General features: G+C 45.2%; 1 protein-coding gene across 1 annotated transcript in view; it reads left to right on the top strand.

Moving 5' to 3' along the window:
• Positions 1-27,720, top strand: part of LOC134929650 (chloride channel protein C-like) — a 563,568-nt gene that overhangs the window by 214,137 nt on the left and 321,711 nt on the right. Inside the window, exon 13 of the mRNA XM_063925230.1 lies at positions 2,780-2,951. Coding sequence (XP_063781300.1) covers positions 2,780-2,951 — 172 coding nt within the window. The remainder of the gene's footprint in view (positions 1-2,779; positions 2,952-27,720) is intronic.

Genomic DNA, 27,720 nt, shown 5'->3' on the forward strand with positions numbered 1-27,720 from the left:
TGACTCCGTTTATTGAGGAACGAAAATGCAAGTTTAAAATGAATGCAATGAAACGCTCCTTCTTGGTCTTCCTCGCTGAGGAAGTGTTGGTGTCCCCTGATCTAGTATTTATTTATACATTTTTTCCTTTCTGTGGCCAATATATGTTGATGTAACCTATTAGTACAATAGTTTAATTACCAAAAAAGCTCTGGGATCTTATAGTACTTTTAGGATCAAGTACCGACACAGTATGACTAAAGCAATATAAATCTGTAATGGTCTATGCCGTGTGACTAGTGTGGTATCTACATGACCATTTTATACTAGATGGAATTATATATATACACATTTATTTTTATTTGTTTTTTATTAAATAATGGTCATTGCAGTATGTATTATTTGCAGTTTTTAGAACTTTACAACACGAGCAGGACTAAGTGATACAATGTAATGAAAACACTAGAAACTGTTTCTTTTATTCCTGTATAAACGATGTAAGGTGTATAAACACTAGACTGACGAGTGTCGAGTGTAGTTTAAAGATTGTTTGAACATTAGAAGGAAATGCTTTGTATATGAGTAAACTGAGTCAGGAAACTCGAATCCCCGGAGATCGGGACCGCTGCAGCGTAAATGGCTGTATAATAGCTTTTTGCACAGAGTGTCTTAATTTAAGTGAATTTAAGCTAATTTAATGTGCTTCTAAACAAACTGGCTAATTAATGGATAACTGGCATAGGAGAGACGCATGTTTTTAAACCTGGACAGTCTATTGTGGACGCATTGTTTGTTTTAAAGTAAATTTATTGTTGTAAGTAGCTGATTGGCGGGAGCCATTCTTAAAAGGTAGTGTGACACGTACAGCAAGCCAGCCCTCTGACGAAGTATGTGACGAAACGTGTAGGGGCGTGGCTTGCTGACGTGTGTGGTCGTGCCCCCTCCTGCCTCGGTTGCTATCGACAAGTGACGGTGTCCCGACGTGCGGCGGCTGTGTCCAGCGGTACGGGGTTGTGGTCCTGTCTCAGGAGATTGCCGGAGGTTTGGAGAACTGCCGGGGGCATATGTGTATAAATCATGTGGTATTAAGCCCACAGCGGATTTTGTTCTGGTACGGGCAATTAACATTGTGTTTTAACCGGAGTGTTTGTGTGCTTTTAAAATTAAAATTGATTTTGCACTATGGAGCGTCCCCCCTGTCTCTCTTTCTAGATATATATATATATATATATATATATATAGGTTCCACATGGACCGGCACTCCCTCCTCCACTCAGTAATAGCTCCGATGCCCTCCAGGGATATCCAAACACAAGTGAAGAAAGAGGCGGCACTCGGAGGCTTAAAAGTTGCCAAAATGTATTTCTCAAACTTACAAACGTTTCAGGGTTAATATACCCCTTTGTCAAGGTTCACCTTGACAAAGGGGTATATTAACCCCGAAACGTTGGTTGGTTTAAGAAATACATTTTGGCAACTTTAAAGCCTCCGAGTGCCGCCTCTTTCTTCACTTATATATATATATATATATATATATATATATTTATTTCCCCCTTCTTGTCTTATGAAAAACACCATATTATATTCATAACAAACACCCAAAGCAGAAATATTCATAAAAAATGTACCACCATACAAAAAAAGTTAACAAATAACAGGGATATGTATACACAGATGGTCTCCCCCTTATATTGTTCCTCTTTGATGATTTTGTTCCCAATGATAATCCTTGGTACCTCAAAGAAATAAGGAAATACAATAGTGTAATACTGCCAACATAAATCAATAAAAGTCCATATGTACTGACTTGTACCCGTACTTTCAGTCTGTCAATCCAACGGACGACAAAGCCCAATGTGAGCGGGACCATCTGCAACAGAAGTCTGAATGCCAGAGATTATTGGTTCCTTGGTAGTTTTTATTCCAAATTACATGCAAATGAAGAAAACTTTTATAGTGTAATTCCATACAAACACATTTATTAAAATAGTCTAAAATTCACAAAGAAGACTCGTACCAAATGTATCAGTCTACTGATTGAACGGGTGTAGTATGGTATGACGGCATACCGACAGCGTGGCGAGCGCAAGTGAGCCCCTTGCGGGCTCGCTGCGGTCGCCATGCTGCGGGCACAGTGGCGCATTTAATCTCTCTCCAGGGGGGTCGTGGACCCCCACAAGGGAGATAAACTGTCGGTAAGCCGGCTGTCGGGATCCCGGCGCCGGTATACTGTGCGTCGGGATCCCGACAGTCGGCAACCTGAAGACCACCCGATTGAACAGATAGACAATATTCAAACATTAAAAATTTCCCAGCTATTGCAGTGAATGGACTCCTACCAGATGTTATGGTCCACCAGAACTGGCAGACAGCCATGCATGAATCAGGAGAAAACCTCAGGCGTCCCTGGAAACACCAGTTCTCCTGGTCCAATATAGTTGTCCATAGGCTGCAGTCACCCCCTACCAACGCGTTTCGATACTTAATGTATCTTTTTCAAGGCATAGGGCTACTATCCTGGGTTGGGGATTTTATACCGCCCTTCCTGTCATGAAAGGTTATATGTAAAACCTAGTATAGATTCCTTATCAAACAACTACACATATGTCATACATTGTCATACCTTTGATGACCGGAAGGGGTTCTCACTTCGCCCCTGCCAACTGTGTTTCTTACTTATTGCATTAATATATGTGAGATCAGGTGGCTTTGGCTCTCTGTTACACACTACTGCAAGACATGTTTGTTTCTACTTTATGAAGAATAATTATGACATTCCTCCATTTAATTTTGGTTATAGCTGCTGCTCTCTTGGTGAAGAATGGGAAACAAGGCATCTTGCTTCTGTATGAACGGGGAACTCATGCAAAGTTTGGATTTCCTGCAATTTTTACCGCTTTTGTACTCTACTTTACCGTTTCCTGCTGGACTGCCGGAACCGCAGCGTCCACTGGACTCGTTGTACCCATGCTGTAAGGAAATTTATTTCTGACATTTTGTAATATTTAATGATAACTTTATTATTTTAACAATTTTATCACAATTTCAGAATTTCCAGATAGAAAGGATGTATGATGTATACTAAACAATTCTAAATGTACATTACTTTTATTCTGTGAATTAGCTCATTATAAATTAAAATCTCTCAAATAATTTTACTGTTTTCATAAAATTATGTTAGTAAGCATATATAACGCTAAATAGCAATGTACGTAAATACATAAAACATATTTTTAATAAGCAGGCAGTTTGTAAGCTTGTCTACATTTAAGAAAGAAGAAAAAAATAGCTAAATTAGTAAAGTACTTAACTGTATATGAATAACCTCTGATATCAATTTAACAGTGTGTCAGCCAATAAGGCATGTCACACCTCTAACCTCATTACTTACAAAAAAAATGATGCTAACAATGCTATATTAAAAATCTGAAATAACTGTCAATAATTATAAAGTTTGGATTAAATGTATTCATTTACTATTTTATGTATTTATTAACAGTCTCATATATAGCGCAGTATATTCTGTTGCACTTTACAATTGGGGCAACAGTAATAAAACAACACTGGATAATAACAGACAGACATAGAGGTAGGATGGCCCTGCTCACATGCTTACAATCTATAGGGAAATAAGCATTGGTACACATGGATAGGTGCTACCTATTGCATAATGGGCAGCAAGATTGCATAGGTTCTTAATAGAGATGAGTGGGTTCGGTTCTCCGAGATCCGAACCCCCCCCAAACTTCACCTATTTTACACGGTTCCGAGGCAGCCTTGGATCTTCCCGCCTTGCTCGGTTAACCCGAATGCGCCCGAACGTCATCATCCCGTTGTCGGATTCTTGCGAGATTCGTATTCTATATAAAGAGGCGCGCGTCGCCGCCATTTTCACTCGTGCATTGAAGATTGAACGGAGAGGACGTGGCTGCGTTCTCTCCCTGAAAAGCTCTGTAATCTGTGCTCAGTATGCTGCAAATATCTGTGCTTAGTGTGCTGCAAATATCTGTGCTCAGTGTGCTGAAAATATCTACGTTCTCTGCCTGAAAACGCTCCATATCTGTGCTCAGTGTGCTGCAAATATCTGTGCTTAGTGTGCTTTATTGTGGGGACTGGGGACCACCAGTATAATAGTAGTACATTACAGTAGGCCATTGCTGTATCTTGCAGCTCTGTGTCACTGCAAGTATCCATTCCATATATGTGCTGCATTTTTGTGAGCAGTATATATAGTATTACAGTGCAGCATTTTGTTGACCAACAGTATATAGTTGTACAGTAGGCCATTGCTGTATCTTGCAGCTCTGTGTCACTGCAAGTATCCATTCCATATCTGTGCTGCATTTTTGTGAGCAGTATATATAGTATTACAGTGCAGCATTTTGGTGACCAACAGTATATAGTTGTACAGTAGGCCATTGCTGTATCTTGCAGCTCTGTGTAACTGCAAGTATCCATTCCATATCTGTGCTGCATTTTTGTGAGCAGTATATATAATAGTACAGTGCAGCATTTTGGTGACCAACAGTATATAGTTGTACAGTACAGTAGGCCATTGCTATATCTTGCAGCTCTGTGTCACTGCAAGTATCCATTCCATATCTGTGCTGCATTATTGTGAGCAGTATATAGTAGGACAGTGCAGCATTTTGGTGACCAGCAGTATACATATATAGTACAGTACAGTAGACCATTGCTGTATCTTGCAGCTGTGTCACTTCTAGTATCCTGATCAGTGCTCAATATCTGCTGCATTGTTGTGACCAGTATGTATACTGTACTGTGCGACGTGTGTTATACACCTGGTGATTACTGATTATACATCCTGTAATCTGTACTGAGCGATGTGTGAGATACATATGGGGATAATACACCCTATATACTGTACTGTGTGACGTGTGTTATACACCTGGTGATTACTGATTATACATCCTGTAATCTGTACTGAACGATGTGTGAGATACACCTGGGGATTATACACCCTACATACTGTACTGTGCGATGTGTGTTATACACCTGGTGATTATACATCCTGTAATCTGTACTGAGCGATGTGTGAGATACACCTGGGGATTATACACCCTGTATACTGTACTGAGCGATGTGTGAGATACACCTGGTGATTATACACCCTATATTATTATTATTATTATTATTATTATTATCCTTTATTTATATGGTGCCACAAGGGTTCCGCAGCGCCCAATTACAGAGTACATAAATAATCAAACAGGAAAACAGCAACTTACAGTTGATGACAGTATAGGACAAGTAAAGGGTAAATAAACATAGTTACATCAGCAGATGACACTGGAATAAGTATCAGGTGTCAGAAGACTGCTGGATGTGGTACAGTTGAAGATTATTAAAGTAAGACAAAAGATAAGCACATGAGGGAAGAGGGCCCTGCTCGTGAGAGCTTACAATCTAAAGGGGAGGGGTAGACAGACATGGGTGACACAGATGGGGTACATAGAGAACGTGGAACAGAGGGTTAGGATGAGATTTGGCTGGGTTTGGTGAAGAAGTGGACCCCCAGAAGGCACAAGTCAATACTTAAACATTGCAACATTTTACTGGGCTATGCAGGAGAAAATTAAAAATAGGGGAAAATAAAAAAAATAAAAAAAAGAATCGATAACTTCTTCCGCTTTCAAAAAGGTCAATGGAAGCTGAAATAATGGACAACTACCTCATGGAAGCCAGATACAGTATACCAAACAGTACTTAGCAGAGTTAGGAATGAGTGCTAATGAAATACAGTAACATTTTGTCATAATATTTCAGAAACTGCATGGCTGGTCTCTTGCACTCTTTTGCTCTAATACACCACCTGCTTTAGGATTTATATTCAAAAACATTATGTCTCCATAATCCCAAAAACGTCAGTCTTCTTGGAAAGTGGTTTGTTCCTTTGTAAGGGAAAGAGAACAAATGTTCTCAAACAACGGTTTCTCAATTTCTTTTTCCTTTGGGAAGGGATTGTGGATTCGCAGGAATATCTGAGCATTTCTGCAATCAGAAAGCAGCGACATTCTACAAATGTTTACGAATAATTCCAGTGATTTTGTCAGTTTCTTCCAGTGATTTGGACCAATAATACCATTGATTAGAACGAATAATTCCAGTGATTTTGTCATTTTCTTCCAGTGATTTGGACCAATAATAGCATTGATTAGAACTAATAATTCCAGTGATTTTGTCATTTTCTTCCAGTGATTTGGACCAGTAATACCATTGATTAGAACGAATAATTCCAGTGATTTTGTCATTTTCTTCCAGTGATTTGGACCAATAATACCATTGATTAGAACAAATAATTCCAGTGATTTTGTCATTTTCTTCCAGTGATTTGGACCAATAATACCATTGATTAGAACGAATAATTCCAGTGATTTTGTCATTTTCTTCTAGTGATTTGGACCAATAATACCATTGATTAGAACAAATAATTCCAGTGATTTTGTCATTTTCTTCTAGTGATTTGGACCAATAATACCATTGATTAGAACGAATAATTCCAGTGATATTGAGATGTTTGTGTCGCTCAGCTTAGCCGTCCAGCGACCACAGTGCACCTCTTTTTCTCTTTTCTTTGCTTCATGTGCTGTTTGGGGCCAATTTTTTTAAAGTGCCATCCTGTCTGACACTGCAGTGCCACTCCTAGATGGGCCAGGTGTTTGTGCCGCGCTCTTGGGTCGCTTTGCTTAGTCATCCAGCGACCTCGGTGCAAATTTTAGGACTAAAAATAGTATTGTGAGGTGTGAGGTGTTCAGAATAGACTGGAAATGAGTGTAAATTGTGGTTATTGAGGTTAATAATACTATAGGATCAAAATTACCCCCAAATTCTATGATTTAAGCTGTTTTTGAAAAAAACCACCCGAATCCAAAACACACCCGAATCCGACAAAAAGTTTTCAGGGAGGTTTTGCCAAAATGCGTCCGAATCCAAAACATGGCCGCAGAACCGAATCCAAAACCAAAACACAAAACTTGAAAAATTTCTGGTGCACATCTCTAATTCTTAATGGACTGTATGATATGGTCACAAGAAGAAAGTCAAAATGCGAGGAGAAGTGTGAACTGTACAGAGGGGATGTAATTAAATAGGGAAGTATTGAAGGTTATGTGGGTGGTTCTGGAATTTGATAAGCTTTTTTGAAGAGGTGAGTTTACAGGTAACACTGAAAGCAGGGGCATACCTAGAGAGGAGGGGACCCATGTGCAGTCTCTGGGTGTGTGCCCCCTCCTCTCCCGTCCTGTAGCCGACAGCAGTGCTATTAGTACTTGTCTGAGCACTAGGGACTCTGGCACAGAGCCAGAGTCTACAGCACATGCGCAAGTCTCCCAAAAAAATGGCGCGGTGGCCATTTTTCCAGAGACCTGCGCATGCGCTGTAGACTCTGGCACTGTGCAAGAGTCTCTAGTGCTCAAATAGAGTGCTAACAGTGCTGCTGTGGCTGCTGGCTATGGGACTCGGAAGAGGAGGGGACCCACACCCGGACACCAGAAATTTAAGTATATAGAAGAAATGGGTGCAATGTGTGCGGTGTGGGCCCCCTCTGGACCCAGGGGCCTGTATGCATGCACACACTGCACCTATTATAGATACACCACTGACTGGAAGGTTTAGAGACTAGAGGAGGGTCTTATTGTGCATTGGAGGGCATTCCGCAGAGTGGGTGCAGCCTGAAAAAAGTCCTGTAATTGTGAGTGGAAGCAAGTAATGCGTGTGGATGAGAGTTGCAGATCTTGTGCAGAGCAGAGAGGTCAGGTAAGGAGATATTTTGACATAAGTGAAAAGATGTATGTTGGTGCAGATTGGTTAATAGCCTTGTGTGTAAGTAAAAGTATTTTATATTTAATATGGTAGAATACAGAGCCAGGCATAGGCAAACTAGACAATTGCCTAGGCCATTTGATATGCCTAGGGGCATCAGCAGCTTCTGCTGATTAAAATGATATGCAGCATGCCTATATTCTGTGTGTAGCATTTCATATGCAGATACAGCTACAGTCTCACACAGTATATAGGCATGCTGCATATCATTTTAATCAACAGAAGCTGCTTGTGCATCCTAGCCACATAGCATGCAAATAAGATGCATTTTCATAAAAAAATATGTGCCCGACGTTAGCATTGAGGCAAGATTTATGAGGACACATCTGTTTCCAAGCAGAGGCAGAGGTCACAGTGTTAGTGGCAGTGTGAGTGCTGTGTGCATGTGAGTGGGTTGGTTGTGCAGTAGTGTTCAGAATATGTGTAAGGAGCATTATGTGTGTCATGTAAAAATGCATTAATAATGTGCAACATGTGTAAGGGGCACTATGTGTGTTATTATGTGTGTAAGGGCATCAAAGTGCGGCATATGTGTAACAGGGTACTACTGTATGTGTGTCATTATGTGTATAGGGGCACTAATAATGTGCAGCAAATGTGTAGGGGGCACTATGTGTGTCATTATGTTTATAAGGGCATTAATAATGTGCAGCATATGTGTAACGAACATTATGTGTAAAAGGGCATTAATAAAGGTTGTCATAATGTGTAAGGCGCATCAGGTTTATAAGGACATTAATAATGTGTCTCATAGGTGTAAGGGGCATTACTGTGTGGCATTATGTGTATAAGGTGCTCTACTATGTGGCATTGAGTATAGAAAGGGCACTACTGTGTCATCTAATGTGAATAAAGAGCAATAGTGTGTGGTGTAATGTGAATAAGGAGAAATTCAGTGTGATGTAATGTGAATAAGGGGCTCTACTGTGAGGAGTAACGTTTATAAGGTAAAGTAATACTACTGTGGGATGTAATATGAATTATGGACACTATTGCATGATCAAATGTGAATAAAGTTGCAGTACTGTGTGTCGTCATTGGAATTGGGGTTACTATTGTGTGGCCATGCCCCTTGCCAGCAAAAACACACCCCTTTTTGGGCTGTGCGCCAAATGTGCAAACTGTTCCTTTTTAAAATATAGGTGGTGCAAACACCAAAATAAGGACTGCTATGGATGAAAGGTGATGGTGATGGTGCTGGGAAAGAGGTGCAAGGTCGGAGGCGGAAACCAGCGGTGGTGCTAGGGGGCACCAGCCAAAATCTTGCCTAGGGCATCATATTGGTTAGGGCCTGCTCTGGTAGAATACCAATGGAAGGACTGACAGAGCTGATCATCAGATGTTGAACGTTGGCGAGGAACATCAGCCTTGCAGCTGCATTCAAAATGGATTGTAGTGTTGAGCATCTGTATTGGGGAAGACCAGTAAGGAGACTATTGCAATAATCAACGCAGGAGATATTGAGTGCATGAATTAGAGTTTTTGCAGTGTCTTGTATAAGATATTATCGTATTTTGGATATGTTTCTTAAATGTATGTAACATGATTTTGAGACAGCTTGAATGTGGGGAACAAAGGACAGTTCACAATCAAGGATGACACCTAGACAACGAGCTTGTGGGGTAAGGTTGATTATTGAGCTATCAACAGAGATAGAGATATCAGTTTGGTAACTATTATTGGGGGGTGGAAATATAATTAATATTGTTTTGGAAATAATAAGTTTGAGGTGGCAAGATGAATGGTAGAAAGGCATCAGTGATGCATACCAGTACAGACACATCTGTTGAGGATAGGTTGATTTTAGTATAATCTAGAGATGTACGGGTACAGATCTCAGAGATCCGAACCCATCCGATCTTCACGATCTGAGCCGGAAACCAAGTCTGGCTCGTGACTTCCCGCCAGACTCGGATCCCAAAACGAGGCAAAACTTCATCATCCTGCTGTCGGATTCTCGCAGGTTTTGGATTCCATATAAGGAGCCGCTTGTTGCTGCCATTTTCACTCCAGACTTGGAGAGTGATGGAGACAGACCTCTGTCTCTCTGTGTGTGGTGGCGTCGGGTGGGGTCAGTGTGTGCTCTTTAGGTGTGCTGTCCTGTGTGCTGTTAGGGGTGCTGTCCTGTGGTGTCCTGTGCTGTACAGGGTTGCTGTCCTGGGGTGTCCTGTGCTGCTTGGGGTGCTGTACAGGGGTGTTGTTGTCCTGTGCTATCCTGTGCTTTACAGTGGTGCTGTCCTATGGTGTTCTGTGCTGTTTGGGATGCTGTGCAGGGGTGCTGTCCTGGGGTGTCCTGTACTGCTTGGGGCACTGTACAGGGGTGTTGCTGTCATTTTCTGTACAGGGGCACTATCCTGTATGCAGTAAAAAGACAGGGGTGTTGTAAAAATAAAGGTACACTGGCCCTATCCTGTATGCTGTAAAAATACAGGGATGTTTTTAAAATACAGGGGTGCTGTGAAAATACAGGGGTGCTGTGTCCCTGTCTTGTATGCTGTAAAAATACAGGGGTGTTGGCCCAGTCCTGTATGCTGTAAAAATACAGGGGTGTTGTGAAAATAAAGCGGTGCTGTGAAAATACAGGGGTGTTGTGTCCCTGTCTTGTATGCTGTAAAAAGACAGGTGTGTTGGAAAAATAAATGTACTCTGGTCCTGTCCTGTATGCTGTAAATATACAGGGGTTCTGGACCTATTTTAACAACACCAATTGGGTGTTCGGTGCCCTCCTGCAAACTATAAATTTACGCCCTCCCATACTTTACAAAGGGACAGCGCACATAATGCCCTCTGTAGCAGTGACACTTATACACATAATGCTACCTGTAGTAGTGCCGCTTACATACAATGCCCCCTGTGGTAGTGCTGTTTATACACAATGCCCCCTTTAGTAGTAGCGCTTACACACGTAACACCCGCTGTACCAGTGACACTTAAACAAGACGCAGCGATGCTTACACACATAACGCACCCTGTAGCAGTGACGCTTATACACGTAATGCCCCTTGTAGTAGTGATGCTTATACTAGACACCCCTTATAGCAGTGACGCTTACACACGTAATGCCCCCTGTTCCAGAGATGCTTACACACATAACATCCCCCTGTACCAGTGACGCTTATACACATAATGCTCCCTGTAGCAGTGCCGCTTATACACACAATAAACCCTGTAGTAGTGACACTTACACACGTAACGCCCCCTGTACCAGTGACGCTTACACACGTAACGCCCCCTGTAACAGTGACACTTGCACATGTTACGCACCTTATACCAGTGAACACAGGTAACACCCCCTGTAGTAGTGACATTTGCACAAGTAATGCACCCTCTAGCAGTGACACTTGCACACGTAACACCAACTGCTGTATTGACATTTGCACAAGTAATGCACCCCATGTACCAGTGACGCTTGCTCACGTAACGCCCCTGTACCAGTTACTCTTACACACATTAAGCATCTTGTACCAGTGACACTTGCACATGTAACGCCCACTGTACCAGTGACGCTTGCATGAGTAATGCACCCTGTAACAGTGACCTTTGGCACACGTAACACCACCTGTAGTAGTGACATTTGCACAAGTAACACACCCTCTAGCAGTGACACTTGCACAAGTAACGCACCCCCTGTACCAGTGATGCTTGCACACATAACGCCCCCTGTACCAGTTATGCTTACACATGTTATGTCCCAACGTACCAGTTATGCTTACACACGTAACGCCTCCTGTACTAGTGACTCTTACACACGTAACGCCTCCTGTACCAGTGACGCTTGCACACATAATGCCCCCTGTACCAGATGCTTACACACGTAACACACCCTGTACCAGAGACGCTTACATACGTAACGCCCCTGTACCAGAGACGATAACACACGTAACGCCCCCTGTACCAGTGACGCTTACACACGTAATGCCCCCTGTACCAGAGACGCTTACACATGTGACGCCCCCTATACCAGAGATGCTTACACAAGTAATGCCCCCAGTACCAGTGACGCTTACAAACATAATGCCGCACAGTCACACACACACACACACACACACACACACACACACACACACTGTACATACATTACACATATACACAGTCACACATGCATATACAAAGATACTGTATACACACACACACACACACACACACACACACACACACACACACACACACACACACACACACACACACACACACACACACCCTTTCACTTACTCACTTGTTTTCCAGCCACTTACATAAGGAAAAGTCTGGCAGCTTATCCCCTGTGTTGCAGTCTGCAGACTGGTCCCATGTAGCTCTGCCCCTTATTACTGTGTAGCCCCGCCCCTGTTAGGTCCGCCCACTGCACTGTGAGTCTGTGACAGGGGAGGGGAGAGGAAGCTTCATGCTGCAGGTGCTGCTGCCTGTCATGGAGAGTGACAGGTGCAGCAGCCGGCAGCAGCAGGGGGGACAGGGTGGCGCAGTAGGGACATCAGCTCAGCACAGGGACACAGAGCAGGGAGAGCGCCTCTCCTTCATGGCACCTCCCTGCTTTGCATCCCTTTGCTGAGCGGTTAGCGCCGGGCCAGGGTGTTGTTAAAATACAAGGTTGCTGTGTCCCTGTCTTGTATACTATAAAAATAAAGTGGTGTTGTAAAAATAAAGGAACACTGGCCATGTAATGCATGCTGTAAAATACAGGGGTGCTGTAAATATAAAGGGGCACTGTTCTATTTGCTGTAAAAATAAAGGGGCACTGTTCTGTGTGCTGTAATAATAAAGGGGCGCTGTCCTGTGAAATGGAGAACAAAAATTTGGAGGAAAAAATAGTGAAAGATCAGGAACCACTTCCAGTTCCTAGTACTAGTGCTGAAGCTGCTGCTGCCACCAGTCATGACATTGACGATGCCATTCCATCAACGTCGTCTGCTAAGGCCGATACCCAATGTCATAGAGGGCATGTAAAATACAAGAAGCAAAAATTAATACCAAAAAAAAAGTATCCAATGAGAAACGTAAAATTAGCAATATGAAGTGGCAAGGGAAGGCTAAGGCCTTGGCCGATGCTCATGACTGGTGGTTCAACATCTCATGAACATGGAAGCCCTCCTCCCTCTCGAAAAATAAAAAAAATAAAGCTTGGTAAAGCACAGGAAAAAACAACTGTGTGTTAAGACTCAGAGGTATCACAAATCCCCAAGGAGAGTCCAAGTGTGCCCGCGGTTGCGATGTCTAGGCCTGACCTTCCCAAGACTGTATGGGAAGATGAGGCTCCTACTACCATTTGCATGTCCTCTGCAAAAGCTTGGAGCTTCACCACCAGTCTAGTTGCTGATATTGAGATTGAGGTTGTCACTGTAGGAGTACACCAGGATGAGGAGGATATTGGTGTAGCTGGCGCTGAGGAGGAAGTTGACGATGAGGATTCTGATGGTGATGTGGTTTGTTTAAGGTACCAGTGGAGACAGTTGTTGTCCAGGGGATGAAAAAGCCCATTGTCATACCTGGGCAAATTACCAAAAAAGCCACCTCTTCAGTGTGGAATTATTTCTCCACAAATCTGGACAACCGGTGTGAAACCATGTGTTACCTTTGTCAATCCATAATAAGTAGGGATAATGACGTTAACCACCTAGGAACATCCTCCCTTATATGTCTGCAGCGTATTCATCATGTCATTGTCAACATCAGAAACTTTGGGCAAGAGCGTAAACAGTCCACTGACACCTAAATCCCTTTTTCCTGTTGTATCCAAGCTCCTGCAATCCACACCACTAACTCCCTCAATGTCAATTTCCTCCTCAGTCAGGAACGGAAGCAGTCCTGCAGGCCATGTCACTGGCATGACTGACGAGTCCTCTCCTATCTGGGATTCCTCCGAAGGATACTTGAGTGCTACATCTACTGCTGCCGCTGCTGTTGTTGCTGCTGGGAGTCGATCGTCATCCCAGAGAGGGAGACGGAAGATCACTTGTACTATTTTAACAAAGCAATTGACTGTCCAACAGTCCTTTGCGAAGAAGATGAAATATGACAGCAGTCACCATGTTGCAAAGCGGATTACTGAGGCCATAACAACTACTGTATGCTGGTGTTAGACGTACGTCCGGTATCCGCCATTAGTGCAGTGGGATTTAGACAGTTGATGGACATACTGTATCCCTGGTACCAAATCCTATCTAGATTTCTCTTCACTAGGCAAGCGATCCCTGGACTGTACAGGAACATTAAGAAAAGTGTCCTCAGTGTCCTCAAAAATGCTGTTGTACCCACTGTCCACTTAACCACGGATATGTGGACAAGTGGAGCAGGGAAAACTAAGGACTACATGACTGTGACAGACCACTGGGTAGATGTATTGCCTTCCGCAGCAACAACAGCAGCAGCACCAGCAGCATCTTACATATGCCAACTTGATCCTAGGCAGACTACGCTGTGTATCACCGGTTTCCGTAAGTGGCACACTGCTGAGAACCTATTACAGAAACTAAGGGACATCATTGCACAATGGCTTACCCCACTTAGACTCTCCTGGGGATTTGTGATATCTGACAACGCCACCAATATTGTGCGAGCATTACATGTGGGCAAATTCCAGCACGTCCCATGTTTTGCACACACAATTAATTTGTGGTACATAATTTTTTGAAAAATGACAGGGGCATGAAGGAGATGCAGTTGGTGGCCTGCAAAATTGTGGGCCACTTTTGACATTCAGCGACTTCGAGCCGAAGACTGGAACACCAGCAAATACTCTTGAACCTGCCCTGCCATCACCTGAAGCAAGAGGTAGTAATTAGGTGGAATTCAACCCTCTATATGCTTCAGAGGATGGAGGAGCAGTAAAAGGCCATTCAAGCCTATATATCCACCTACGATATAGACAAAAGAGGGTGAATGCACCTGACTCAAGTGCAGTGGAGAATTATTTTTTGTCGTGTGCAAGGTTCTCCAACCTTTTGAACTTGCCACACGTGAACTCAGTTCAAACACTGCCAGCTTGAGTCAAGTTATACCCCTCAAGCTTTTGCAGAAGCAGCTGGATAAATTGAAGGAGATGCTAAGACGGAGTGATTCTGCTATGTATGTAGGACTTGTGGATGGAGCCCTTCATTCGCTTTGCCAGGATTCAAGGGTGGTCAATCTGTTGAAATCAGATCACTACATTTTGGCCACCGTGCTCGACTCTAGGTTTAAGGACTACGTTGTATCTCTCTTTCCGACGGACACAATACGTGTCTCTGCAGACGTGCAAAGATCTGCTGGTGAGAAAATTGTCAGCTCAAGCGGAACGTGACACATCAACAGCTCCTCCTTCATTTTCTCCCGCAACTGGGGCTGCGAAGAAAAGAATAAAATTTCCTAGCCGACCCGCTGGCGGGGATGCAGGGCAGTCAGGAGCAAGTGTTGACATCTGGTCCGGACTGAAGGAGCTGCCAACAATTACTGACATGTCTAGTGTCACTGCATATGATGCTGTCACCATTGAAAAAATGGTGGAGGGTTATATCGATGACAGCATCCAAGTAGGCATGTCAGACAGTCCGCATGTATACTTTCAGGAAAAAGAGGCAATTTGGAGGCCCTTGCACAAACTGGGTTTATTTTATCTAAGTTGCCCCCCCTCCAGTGTGTACTTCGAAAGAGTATTTAGTGCAGCCGATAACCTTGTCAGCGATCGGCGTAGGAGGTTACTTCCACAAAATGTGGAGAAGATGATGTTCATCAAAATGAATTCTAAATTCCTCCAGGAAGACCTTTACCAACAATTGCCTCCAGAAAGTACACAGGGACCTGTGATGGTGGATTCCAGTGAGGACGAATTAATACTTTGTGAGGATGAGGATATAAACACTGAAAGAGTTGAGGAATTTTAGGATGAGGACAAGGAGGACATCTTGCCTCTGTAGAGCCAGTTTGTTCAAGGAGAGATTAATTGCTTCTTTTTTGGTGGGGGCCCAGACAAAGCAATCATTTCAGCCACTGTTGTGTGGCAGACCCTGTTGCTGAAATGATTGGTTTGTTAACGTGTGCACATCCTGTTTATACAACATAAGGGTGGGTGGGAAGACCCAAGGACAATTCCATCATGCACCTTCTTTTTTTCTTTGCATTATATGCTCTTTGCTGCCTAGTTTTTAAAACTGCCATCCTGTCTGCCACTGCAGTGCCACTCCTCGATGGGCCATGTGTTTGTGCCGCCCACTTGTGTCGCTTAGCTTAGTCATCCAGCTACCTCGGTGCAACCTTTTGGCTTAAAAACAATATTGTGTGGTGTGAGGTATTCAGAATAGATTGGAAATGAGTCGAAATTAATGTTATTGAGGTTAATTATAATGTAGGAACAAAAAAAACAACAACCCAAATTCTGTGTTTTTAGCTTTTTTATGTATTATTTTTTTTAAATCCAGATCCAAAACCAAAACTCGAAAGGGTGGTTTTGGCAAAACCAATCCAGATCCAAAACACGAACTGAGATCTGGATCCAAAACCAAAACACAAAACTTAAAAGTGTTCGGTGCACATCTTTAGTGTAATCCATACAGAGCTTATACTGAACTCCAAAAGAGGTGATTAGTTTGCCAAGAGATGTGGTATGGATTGAGAAAAGCAGAGGACCTAAGACTGAGCCTTGCGGTACTCCAACTGATAGAGGCAGTGAAGAGGAAGTGGATTCAGAGAAACAAACCCCCGAAAGAGCAATTAGATATGTAGGATGAGAACCAAGAAAGGGCTGTGTTCTGAAGACCTAGGAATTTTAGTGTTTGTATGAGAAGGGAGTGGTCAACAGTGTCAAAAGGAAGTAATATGATTCCAGCAATTTCCTAGTGGTACATCTGGGACATTAAAGATTCTTTATTGCCATAAACTGGGGCAATAAGGAACATTTATTTTTGGGTGCTGGTCCCAAATGATAATCAATAGAGCCCTAATTGCTTTATTTTAATAATTAGAACACTCCCTTAAAACAACTACTGCTATCCTTTTTTTCATTACATAAAACACAGCAGCAAATTCTGTAACTCACTATGGCCCTCATTCCGAGTCGTTCGCTCTGTATTTTTCATCGCATCGCAGTGAAATTCCGCTTAGTGCGCATGCGCAATATTCGCACTGCGACTGCGCCAAGTATCTTTGCTATGAAGAAAGTATTTTTACTCACGGCTTTTTCATCGCTCCGGCGATCGTAATGTGATTGACAGGAAATGGGTGTTACTGGGCGGAAACACGGCGTTTTATGGGCGTGTGGCTGAAAACGCTACCGTTTCCGGAAAAAACGCAGGAGTGGCCGGAGAAACGGGGGAGTGGTTGGGCGAACGCTGGGTGTGTTTGTGACGTCAAACCAGGAACGACAAGCACTGAACTGATCGCACAGGCAGAGTAAGTGTGGAGCTACTCTAAAACTGCTAAGTAGTTTGTGATCGCAATATTGCGAATACATCGGTCGCAATTTTAAGATGCTAAGATACACTCCCAGTAGGCGGCGGCTTAGCGTGTGTAACTCCGATCAACTCGGAATGAGGGCCTATATACTAGAGATGAGCGCCGGAAATTTTTCGGGTTTTGTGTTTTGGTTTTGGGTTCGGTTCCGCGGCCGTGTTTTGGGTTCGACCGCGTTTTGGCAAAACCTCACCGAATTTTTTTTGTCGGATTCGGGTGTGTTTTGGATTCGGGTGTTTTTTAAAAAAAACCCTAAAAAACAGCTTAAATCATAGAATTTGGGGGTAATTTTGATCCCAAAGTATTATTAACCTCAAAAAACATAATTTACACTCATTTTCAGCCTATTCTGAACACATCACACCTCACAATATTATTTTTAGTCCTAAAATTTGCACCGAGGTCGCTGTGTGAGTAAGATAAGCGACCCTAGTGGCCGACACAAACACCGGGCCCATCTAGGAGTGGCACTGCAGTGTCACGCAGGATGTCCCTTCCAAAAAACCCTCCCCAAACAGCACATGACGCAAAGAAAAAAAGAGGCGCAATGAGGTAGCTGACTGTGTGAGTAAGATTAGCGACCCTAGTGGCCGACACAAACACCGGGCACATCTAGGAGTGGCACTGCAGTGTCACGCAGGATGTCCCTTCCAAAAAACCCTCCCCAAACAGCACATGACGCAAAGAAAAAAAGAGGCGCAATGAGGTAGCTGTGTGAGTAAGATTAGCGACCCTAGTGGCCGACACAAACACCGGGCCCATCTAGGAGTGGCACTGCAGTGTCACGCAGGATGTCCCTTCCAAAAAACCCTCCCCAATCAGCACATGATGCAAAGAAAAAGAAAAGAAAAAAGAGGTGCAAGATGGAATTATCCTTGGGCCCTCCCACCCACCCTTATGTTGTATAAACAAAACAGGACATGCACACTTTAACCAACCCATCATTTCAGTGACAGGGTCTGCCACACGACTGTGACTGATATGACGGGTTGGTTTGGACCCCCCCAAAAAAGAAGCAATTAATCTCTCCTTGCACAAACTGGCTCTACAGAGGCAAGATGTCCACCTCATCTTCACCCTCCGATATATCACCGTGTACATCCCCCTCCTCACAGATTATCAATTCGTCCCCACTGGAATCCACCATCTCAGCTCCCTGTGTACTTTGTGGAGGCAATTGCTGCTGGTCAATGTCTCCGCGGAGGAATTGATTATAATTCATTTTAATGAACATCATCTTCTCCACATTTTCTGGATGTAACCTCGTACGCCGATTGCTGACAAGGTGAGCGGCGGCACTAAACACTCTTTCGGAGTACACACTTGTGGGAGGGCAACTTAGGTAGAATAAAGCCAGTTTGTGCAAGGGCCTCCAAATTGCCTCTTTTTCCTGCCAGTATAAGTACGGACTGTGTGACGTGCCTACTTGGATGCGGTCACTCATATAATCCTCCACCATTCTATCAATGTTGAGAGAATCATATGCAGTGACAGTAGACGACATGTCCGTAATCGTTGTCAGGTCCTTCAGTCCGGACCAGATGTCAGCATCAGCAGTCGCTCCAGACTGCCCTGCATCACCGCCAGCGGGTGGGCTCGGAATTCTGAGCCTTTTCCTCGCACCCCCAGTTGCGGGAGAATGTGAAGGAGGAGATGTTGACAGGTCGCGTTCCGCTTGACTTGACAATTTTGTCACCAGCAGGTCTTTCAACCCCAGCAGACCTGTGTCTGCCGGAAAGAGAGATCCAAGGTAGGCTTTAAATCTAGGATCGAGCACGGTGGCCAAAATGTAGTGCTCTGATTTCAACAGATTGACCACCCGTGAATCCTTGTTAAGCGAATTAAGGGCTGCATCCACAAGTCCCACATGCCTAGCGGAATCGCTCCGTGTTAGCTCCTTCTTCAATGCCTCCAGCTTCTTCTGCAAAAGCCTGATGAGGGGAATGACCTGACTCAGGCTGGCAGTGTCTGAACTGACTTCACGTGTGGCAAGTTCAAAGGGCATCAGAACCTTGCACAACGTTGAAATCATTCTCCACTGCACTTGAGACAGGTGCATTCCATCTCCTATATCGTGCTCAATTGTATAGGCTTGAATGGCCTTTTGCTGCTCCTCCAACCTCTGAAGCATATAGAGGGTTGAATTCCACCTCGTTACCACTTCTTGCTTCAGATGATGGCAGGGCAGGTTCAGTAGTTTTTGGTGGTGCTCCAGTCTTCTGTACGTGGTGCCTGTACGCCGAAAGTGTCCCGCAATTTTTCTGGCCACCGACAGCATCTCTTGCACGCCCCTGTCGTTTTTTAAAAAATTCTGCACCACCAAATTCAAGGTATGTGCAAAACATGGGACGTGCTGGAATTTGCCCATATTTAATGCACACACAATATTGCTGGCGTTGTCCGATGCCACAAATCCACAGGAGAGTCCAATTGGGGTAAGCCATTCCGCGATGATCTTCCTCAGTTGCCGTAAGAGGTTTTCAGCTGTGTGCGTATTCTGGAAAGCGGTGATACAAAGCGTAGCCTGCCTAGGAAAGAGTTGGCGTTTGCGAGATGCTGCTACTGGTGCCGCCGCTGCTGTTCTTGCGGCGGGAGTCCATACATCTACCCAGTGGGCTGTCACAGTCATATAGTCCTGACCCTGCCCTGCTCCACTTGTCCACATGTCCGTGGTTAAGTGGACATTGGGTACAACTGCATTTTTTAGGACACTGGTGAGTCTTTTTCTGACGTCCGTGTACATTCTCGGTATCGCCTGCCTAGAGAAGTGGAACCTAGATGGTATTTGGTAACGGGGGCACACTGCCTCAATAAATTGTCTAGTTCCCTGTGAACTAACGGCGGATACCGGACGCACGTCTAACACCAACATAGTTGTCAAGGACTCAGTTATCCGCTTTGCAGTAGGATGACTGCTGTGATATTTCATCTTCCTCGCAAAGGACTGTTGAACAGTCAATTGCTTACTGGAAGTAGTACAAGTGGGCTTACGACTTCCCCTCTGGGATGACCATCGACTCCCAGCGGCAACAACAGCAGCGCCAGCAGCAGTAGGCGTTACACGCAAGGATGCATCGGAGGAATCCCAGGCAGGAGAGGACTCGTCAGACTTGCCAGTGACATGGCCTGCAGGACTATTGGCATTCCTGGGGAAGGAGGAAATTGACACTGAGGGAGTTGGTGGGGTGGTTTGCGTGAGCTTGGTTACAAGAGGAAGGGATTTACTGGTCAGTGGACTGCTTCCGCTGTCACCCAAAGTTTTTGAACTTGTCACTGACTTATTATGAATGCGCTGCAGGTGACGTATAAGGGAGGATGTTCCGAGGTGGTTAACGTCCTTACCCCTACTTATTACAGCTTGACAAAGGGAACACACGGCTTGACACCTGTTGTCCGCATTTCTGGTGAAATACCTCCACACCGAAGAGCTGATTTTTTTGGTATTTTCACCTGGCATGTCAACGGCCATATTCCTCCCACGGACAACAGGTGTCTCCCCGGGTGCCTGACTTAAACAAACCACCTCACCATCAGAATCCTCCTGGTCAATTTCCTCCCCAGCGCCAGCAACACCCATATCCTCCTCATCCTGGTGTACTTCAACACTGACATCTTCAATCTGACTATCAGGAACTGGACTGCGGGTGCTCCTTCCAGCACTTGCAGGGGGCATGCAAATAGTGGAAGGCGCATGCTCTTCACGTCCAGTGTTGGGAAGGTCAGGCATCGCAAACGACACAATTGGACTCTCCTTGTGGATTTGGGATTTCAAAGAACGCACAGTTCTTTGCGGTGCTTTTGCCAGCTTGAGTCTTTTCAGTTTTCTAGCGAGAGGCTGAGTGCTTCCATCCTCATGTGAAGCTGAACCACTAGCCATGAACATAGGCCAGGGCCTCAGCCGTTCCTTGCCACTCCGTGTGGTAAATGGCATATTGGCAAGTTTACGCTTCTCTTCCGACAATTTTATTTTAGGTTTTGGAGTCCTTTTTTTTCTGATATTTGGTGTTTTGGATTTGACATGCTCTGTACTATGACATTGGGCATCGGCCTTGGCAGACGACGTTGCTGGCATTTCATCGTCTCGGCCATGACTAGTGGCAGCAGCTTCAGCACGAGGTGGAAGTGGATCTTGATCTTTCCCTAATTTTGGAACCTCAACTTTTTTGTTCTCCATATTTTATAGGCAGAACTAAAAGGCACCTCAGGTAAACAATGGAGATGGATGGATTGGATACTAGTATACAATTATGGACGGACTGCCACGGTTAGGTGGTATAAAAAAACCACGGTTAGGTGGTATATATTATAATAATAATACAATTATGGATGGACGGACTGCCTGCCGACTGCCGACACAGAGGTAGCCACAGCCGTGAACTACCGCACTGTACACTGGTTGATAAAGAGATAGTAGTATACTCGTAACAACTAGTATGACACTATGACGACGGTATAAAGAATGAAAAAAAAAACCACGGTTAGGTGGTATATATTATAATAATAATACAATTATGGATGGACGGACTGCCTGCCGACTGCCGACACAGAGGTAGCCACAGCCGTGAACTACCGCACTGTACACTGGTTGATAAAGAGATAGTAGTATACTCGTAACAACTAGTATGACACTATGACGACGGTATAAAGAATGCAAAAAAAACCACAGTTAGGTGGTATATATTATAATAATAATACAATTATGGATGGACGGACTGCCTGCCGACTGCCGACACAGAGGTAGCCACAGCCGTGAACTACCGCACTGTACACTGGTTGATAAAGAGATAGTAGTATACTCGTAACAACTAGTATGACACTATGACGGTATAAAGAATGAAAAAAAAACCACGGTTAGGTGGTATATATTATAATAATAATACAATTATGGATGGACGGACTGCCTGCCGACTGCCGACACAGAGGTAGCCACAGCCGTGAACTACCGCACTGTACACTGGTTGATAAAGAGATAGTAGTATACTCGTAACAATTAGGATGACACTATGACGGTATAAAGAATGAAAAAAAAACCACGGTTAGGTGGTAGGTATATAATAATAAATAATACAATTCTGGTCGGACGGACTGCCTGCCATGTGCCGACACAGAGGTAGCCACAGCCGTGAACTACCGCACTGTACACTGGTTGATAAAGAGATAGTAGTATACTCGTAACAATTAGGATGACACTATGACGGTATAAAGAATGAAAAAAAAACCACGGTTAGGTGGTAGGTATATAATAATAAATAATACAATTCTGGTCGGACGGACTGCCTGCCGTGTGCCGACACAGAGGTAGCCACAGCCGTGAACTACCGCACTGTACACTGGTTGATAAAGAGATAGTAGTATACTCGTAACAATTAGGATGACACTATGACGGTATAAAGAATGAAAAAAAAACCACGGTTAGGTGGTAGGTATATAATAATAAATAATACAATTCTGGTCGGACGGACTGCCTGCCGTGTGCCGACACAGAGGTAGCCACAGCCGTGAACTACCGCACTGTACACTGGTTGATAAAGAGATAGTAGTATACTCGTAACAATTAGGATGACACTATGACGGTATAAAGAATGAAAAAAAAACCACGGTTAGGTGGTAGGTATATAATAATAAATAATACAATTCTGGTCGGACGGACTGCCTGCCGTGTGCCGACACAGAGGTAGCCACAGCCGTGAACTACCGCACTGTACACTGGTTGATAAAGAGATAGTAGTATACTCGTAACAATTAGGATGACACTATGACGGTATAAAGAATGAAAAAAAAACCACGGTTAGGTGGTAGGTATATAATAATAAATAATACAATTCTGGTCGGACGGACTGCCTGCCGTGTGCCGACACAGAGGTAGCCACAGCCGTGAACTACCGCACTGTACACTGGTTGATAAAGAGATAGTAGTATACTCGTAACAATTAGGATGACACTATGACGGTATAAAGAATGAAAAAAAAACCACGGTTAGGTGGTAGGTATATAATAATAAATAATACAATTCTGGTCGGACGGACTGCCTGCCGTGTGCCGACACAGAGGTAGCCACAGCCGTGAACTACCGCACTGTACTGTGTCTGCTGCTAATATAGACTGGTTGATATTTAAAGAGATATTAGTAGTATACAACAATACTATACTGGTGGTCAGGCACTGGTCACCACTCCTGCAGCAAAAGTGTGCACTGTTAATTAATATAATTGTACTCCTGGCTCCTGCTAACAACCTGCAGTGCTCCCCAGTCTCCCCCACAATTAATTATAAGCTTTTAATTTATACATTGATGACTGTGCAGCACACTGGGCTGAGCTGAGTGCACACAGACTGAGTCACACTGTGTGACTGACTGTGCTGTGTATCGTTTTTTTTTTCAGGCAGAGAACGGATATAGCAGAGAGAAGTGAACGGATATATTATATTAAATAAAAGTTAACTAGCAACTGCACTGGTCACTGACTGTGGTAAACTAACTCTGTCTGCGACTCTGCACAATCTCTCTCTATCTAATCTATCTATCTCTATTCTAATGGAGAGGACGCCAGACACGTCCTCTCCCTATCAATCTCAATGCACGAGTGAAAATGGCGGCGACGCGCGGCTCCTTATATAGAATCCGAGTCTCGCGATAGAATCCGAGCCTCGCGAGAATCCGACAGCGTCATGATGACGTTCGGGCGCGCTCGGGTTAACCGAGCAAGGCGGGAAGATCCGAGTCGCTCGGACCCGTGGAAAAAAAAGTGAAGTTCGTGCGGGTTCGGATTCAAAGAAACCGAACCCGCTCATCTCTACTATATACACACTTTGATGTGTCCTGCTCTGCTGCTATTAAGGGGGCTTGTTAGCAAGGACAGCAGTCACCAGTGACTGCAGCAAATCACTTAAGAAATGTGTGTTGACAGATCTGTCTTTGCTTAGCAGCCCCTTGGTCCTTTATCCCTCCTTGGTGCCCCCTGACAGCTGGTAGTTGGAGGCCAATGCTTCCACTGCCTTTAGAAGTTACTCCAATGCATACACATTTGCGTAAAGAATTGGTATTTTTTATCATGGTGAAATGGGTGGTTCAGAGTGGAGAAAGTGGCATAGGCATGTTATGGGAGTGTTTCGGCATGCTTCTGTGACCTCTATCGCAGCATCCCAGTTAGGGGTGAATTTAAGGGTCATGGCGCCCCTATTCACAACAGTATTGGTTGCCCCCTGCCTAATTTTATTATTTGTATTGATTGGTTATAAGCACTCATTTGATGATTGGCAATTTAAGATAATTATAAAAAAAGCCATGAACTATGACATTTTGTTTTGTTTTTAATTATGTATACATATTTACTAAGAAGGACAGCTTACAGGGGCAGTCTTAACCATTTGGACTCCACTCAAGATACCGTATGGTACAGTAGAGTGGAAATATTTAGCAGTTACTGGTAAATTTCGGTCTGACAGTACTAAACAAGCATCCAATTGTCCCCCATAGGCACGTACCTCACGTGCCTATTGGGAAATTAACCACTGCCCCCAGTCACAGTGGCCATATCTTAACAAAGGTACAAGGAAGACACTAGGCTGTTATTGCAGTGCAGGTGGCGCAGACTCTGCTGTCGCTGTGATGCAGGTGGGGCAGACTCCATTGTTTCTGCAGTGCAGATGGCTTGGACTCTGCTGTTGCTCTAATGCAGGTGGTGCACTCTGTGATGTTGCTGTAGTGTGGGTGGTGCAGACTCTGCTGTTGTTGTGGTGCATGTGGTGCAGGATACACTGTTGCTGTGGTGCAGACTTATTTTTTGCTGTGATGCATGTGTTACGCTCTTTGCTGTTGCTGTGGGGCAGGTGGTGCTGACTCTACCGTTACTATAATACAGATGGCGCAGACACCTTTGATACTATAGTGCAGATTGTGCGGACTCCACTGTTGCTGTAGTGCATGTGGCACACTCTATGCTAATGTTATGGTGAAGGTGGTGCGGACTCTGCTGCTGCTGTGATGCAGGGGACGCAGACTCTCTTGCTGCTGTAGTGCATGTGGCGCACTCTGTGCTGTTGCTGTAGTGCAGGTGGCGCAGACTCTGCTGTTGCTGTGGTACAGGTGGGGCAGACTCCTCTGTTTCTGTGGTGCATGTGGCCAGTGGAGGATTTACCACAAGGCAACCAAGACGGCTGCTTAGTGCCCTGTGGGTCTCAGGGGGCGCCCTGCCGATAAGGCTGTATAAAGGGCATTTCCTGTGGACCGCGACCTCCACTGAAAAAATATCAGAGCACTGGGCTGGCTGAATACTGCCAGCAGGCTGTCAGTGATTAGACAGCTGTTGGATGCCTGATCTAGTGCACTGTGCAGAGCCGGATTAAGGGCCACATGGGCCTGGAATTCAAAATATGCAAGGGCCTATTGTGAGAAGTGGGGGAGGTGAGATCAGTGTTGTGTGGGTGTGATGCATGCCATGTGGGCGTGTACATCCCCTACATTATCAGCTCCAATGTCCCCATAAATATGTAAAAATATAAACAAATTACATAATTTTGTAAGAAAAATAGAAATACAATCTTAATAGTTATGATTTATGGTTGACCATGTGTCCAACTTGCTAGTGATCATCATGCTGCCATGATGATGGGCCTACTTTTAAGTGGAGGCCTGGAGCTATAGCTCCATCCGCCCCATTATTAATCTGGCCCTGCTGTAAGAGGGTGGCGGTGTGGTGGAGCCTGCTGCCGTGCAGGTGTAGTTTCGCTACTCACCAGGCGCCGCACTCTCTCACCTTCAGGTACCGGAACCTTCAACGTACCTGGAAATCTTCAGTCGGATCCGGACACGGCGATTCCCTCTCGGAGCTGACGGACGAACGAGCTGAGGAGAAAATAGACTACCTTAAGGGTGGGTATCAACCCTTCTTCCACCGGAAAAGGGGATACCCCAGGGGTGACGGCGACCTTCACCGGTTGGGTGAAAGGTCATCACTGGCACAAAGCCTCAGCCACCCAGAATTCACACAATCGCGCGTAGTGTGATGAAAGGGTTTGCTCACGTCCGTGAGCAAACCCCTATTCCGGCGCTCGGGGACAGACAAAGGGACAAACGTACACAGATGCTACTCACCGTCAGTTCCGCACGGCGAACGTCTTCTCCTCTTCCAGGTCCCTGTAAGGAGGCAAACAAACCAACAAACAGCCGTGCAGGGCCTAACTCCAACCTAGTGTAACACCCCTATACTAACTACAACGGCAGAGCCCTCAAACTAGCTCTGTGGGTGTGGTACAACAAAACGAAACACAGACTTAACAAGCTTACACTTTGCCCTGCACGGTAACAACATACATCACAATACACAGTGCAAGCAACTACCACGGTGCTGTCCCTTTAAGTACCTGAATCAGAACACCAGGTAGTGGGGGCCGCACAGCTCACCCACCTCCCATACGCTGTCTTTCCAGGGGCTCAGGTCGAGCGGGCCTGCCTACCTAAACACCTTGGGGTGGACTGGGCCTAGTGCTCAGTGCCACCTTCATCCACCTTTGGGGAGGGCCACTTATTGACTGGGCCTAGTGCCCCCTATTTGCACACAGGACAGAGGCCTGACATCACCCACGGGCCTAGCGCCCGCCTAACTTGTCACCCGTTGGGTGACCTGGGCCTAGTGGCCAGGGTCACCTTAAATCCCTAGCGGTCGCCAACTAAACTAGGGCCTAATGCCCTCTAATGTCCCCCAGGTAATGTCCCCCAGGTCTATCGCCTGATTTTGCCCCTCGGGCCTATTGCCCGCCTACTACGCCGTTAAGGTGGCTTGGGCCTAACGCCCAAACCACCGAATCAAATGGTGACCCCAAACTCCTATCTGCGCCACAGGCCTAGTGCCTGAACTGTGCTCCCGGGCCTAATGCCCGTCCCTGATGGTCTAGGGAGGAAAGGGGAGGGGGGTGGAAGTTGCCTCACTGAGGCCTCACCTGCACCGGGGGTCTCCGGCGCCTTCTTTTGCCGCTGACCCGTCCTGGCCAGCGGCGCCGCCTCCGCTCTTCAGCGTTCAGCCGCAGCTGGACATCTTCCTTCTGCAGCTTAACGTCTTCTGGCCTCTTCAGCAGCCACCGGAGCTCTTCACCGCTCTTCGGCGCGGCCTCTCATCTTCTCCTGGCAGCGTCCTCTTCTTCAGCGCTCCTACGCGCGGCTGTCCCCTTCGGCTCCCGCCCGGCGTCTTCTGAGCTCTTCCGCGCGCCCCGAGTCTTCGGCTCCCGCCCAGCGTCTGACGTCAGATGCCGGGGGCGGGGCCTATGACGCGCCGAGCGCCGATTGGCTCGCCGCGCCCTTCTCTGATTGGCCGCCGCTCCGGGAGCCGCGATTGGCTCCCGGAGGGCGCCAATATTTGAATGCCTCTGCAGCCTCCGGTCCAGTGCAGGGAAGAGTCTAATCCCTGCACCGGACACCCGCCGCTCCTGCACACCGACAGGCGCTGGGGACAGACAAGCTGCCCCAGCGCTGTCATACACGCC

Source organism: Pseudophryne corroboree, chromosome 5 (assembly GCF_028390025.1).
Source record: "Pseudophryne corroboree isolate aPseCor3 chromosome 5, aPseCor3.hap2, whole genome shotgun sequence".
In the NCBI taxonomy this organism is placed as follows: Eukaryota; Metazoa; Chordata; class Amphibia; order Anura; family Myobatrachidae; genus Pseudophryne; species Pseudophryne corroboree.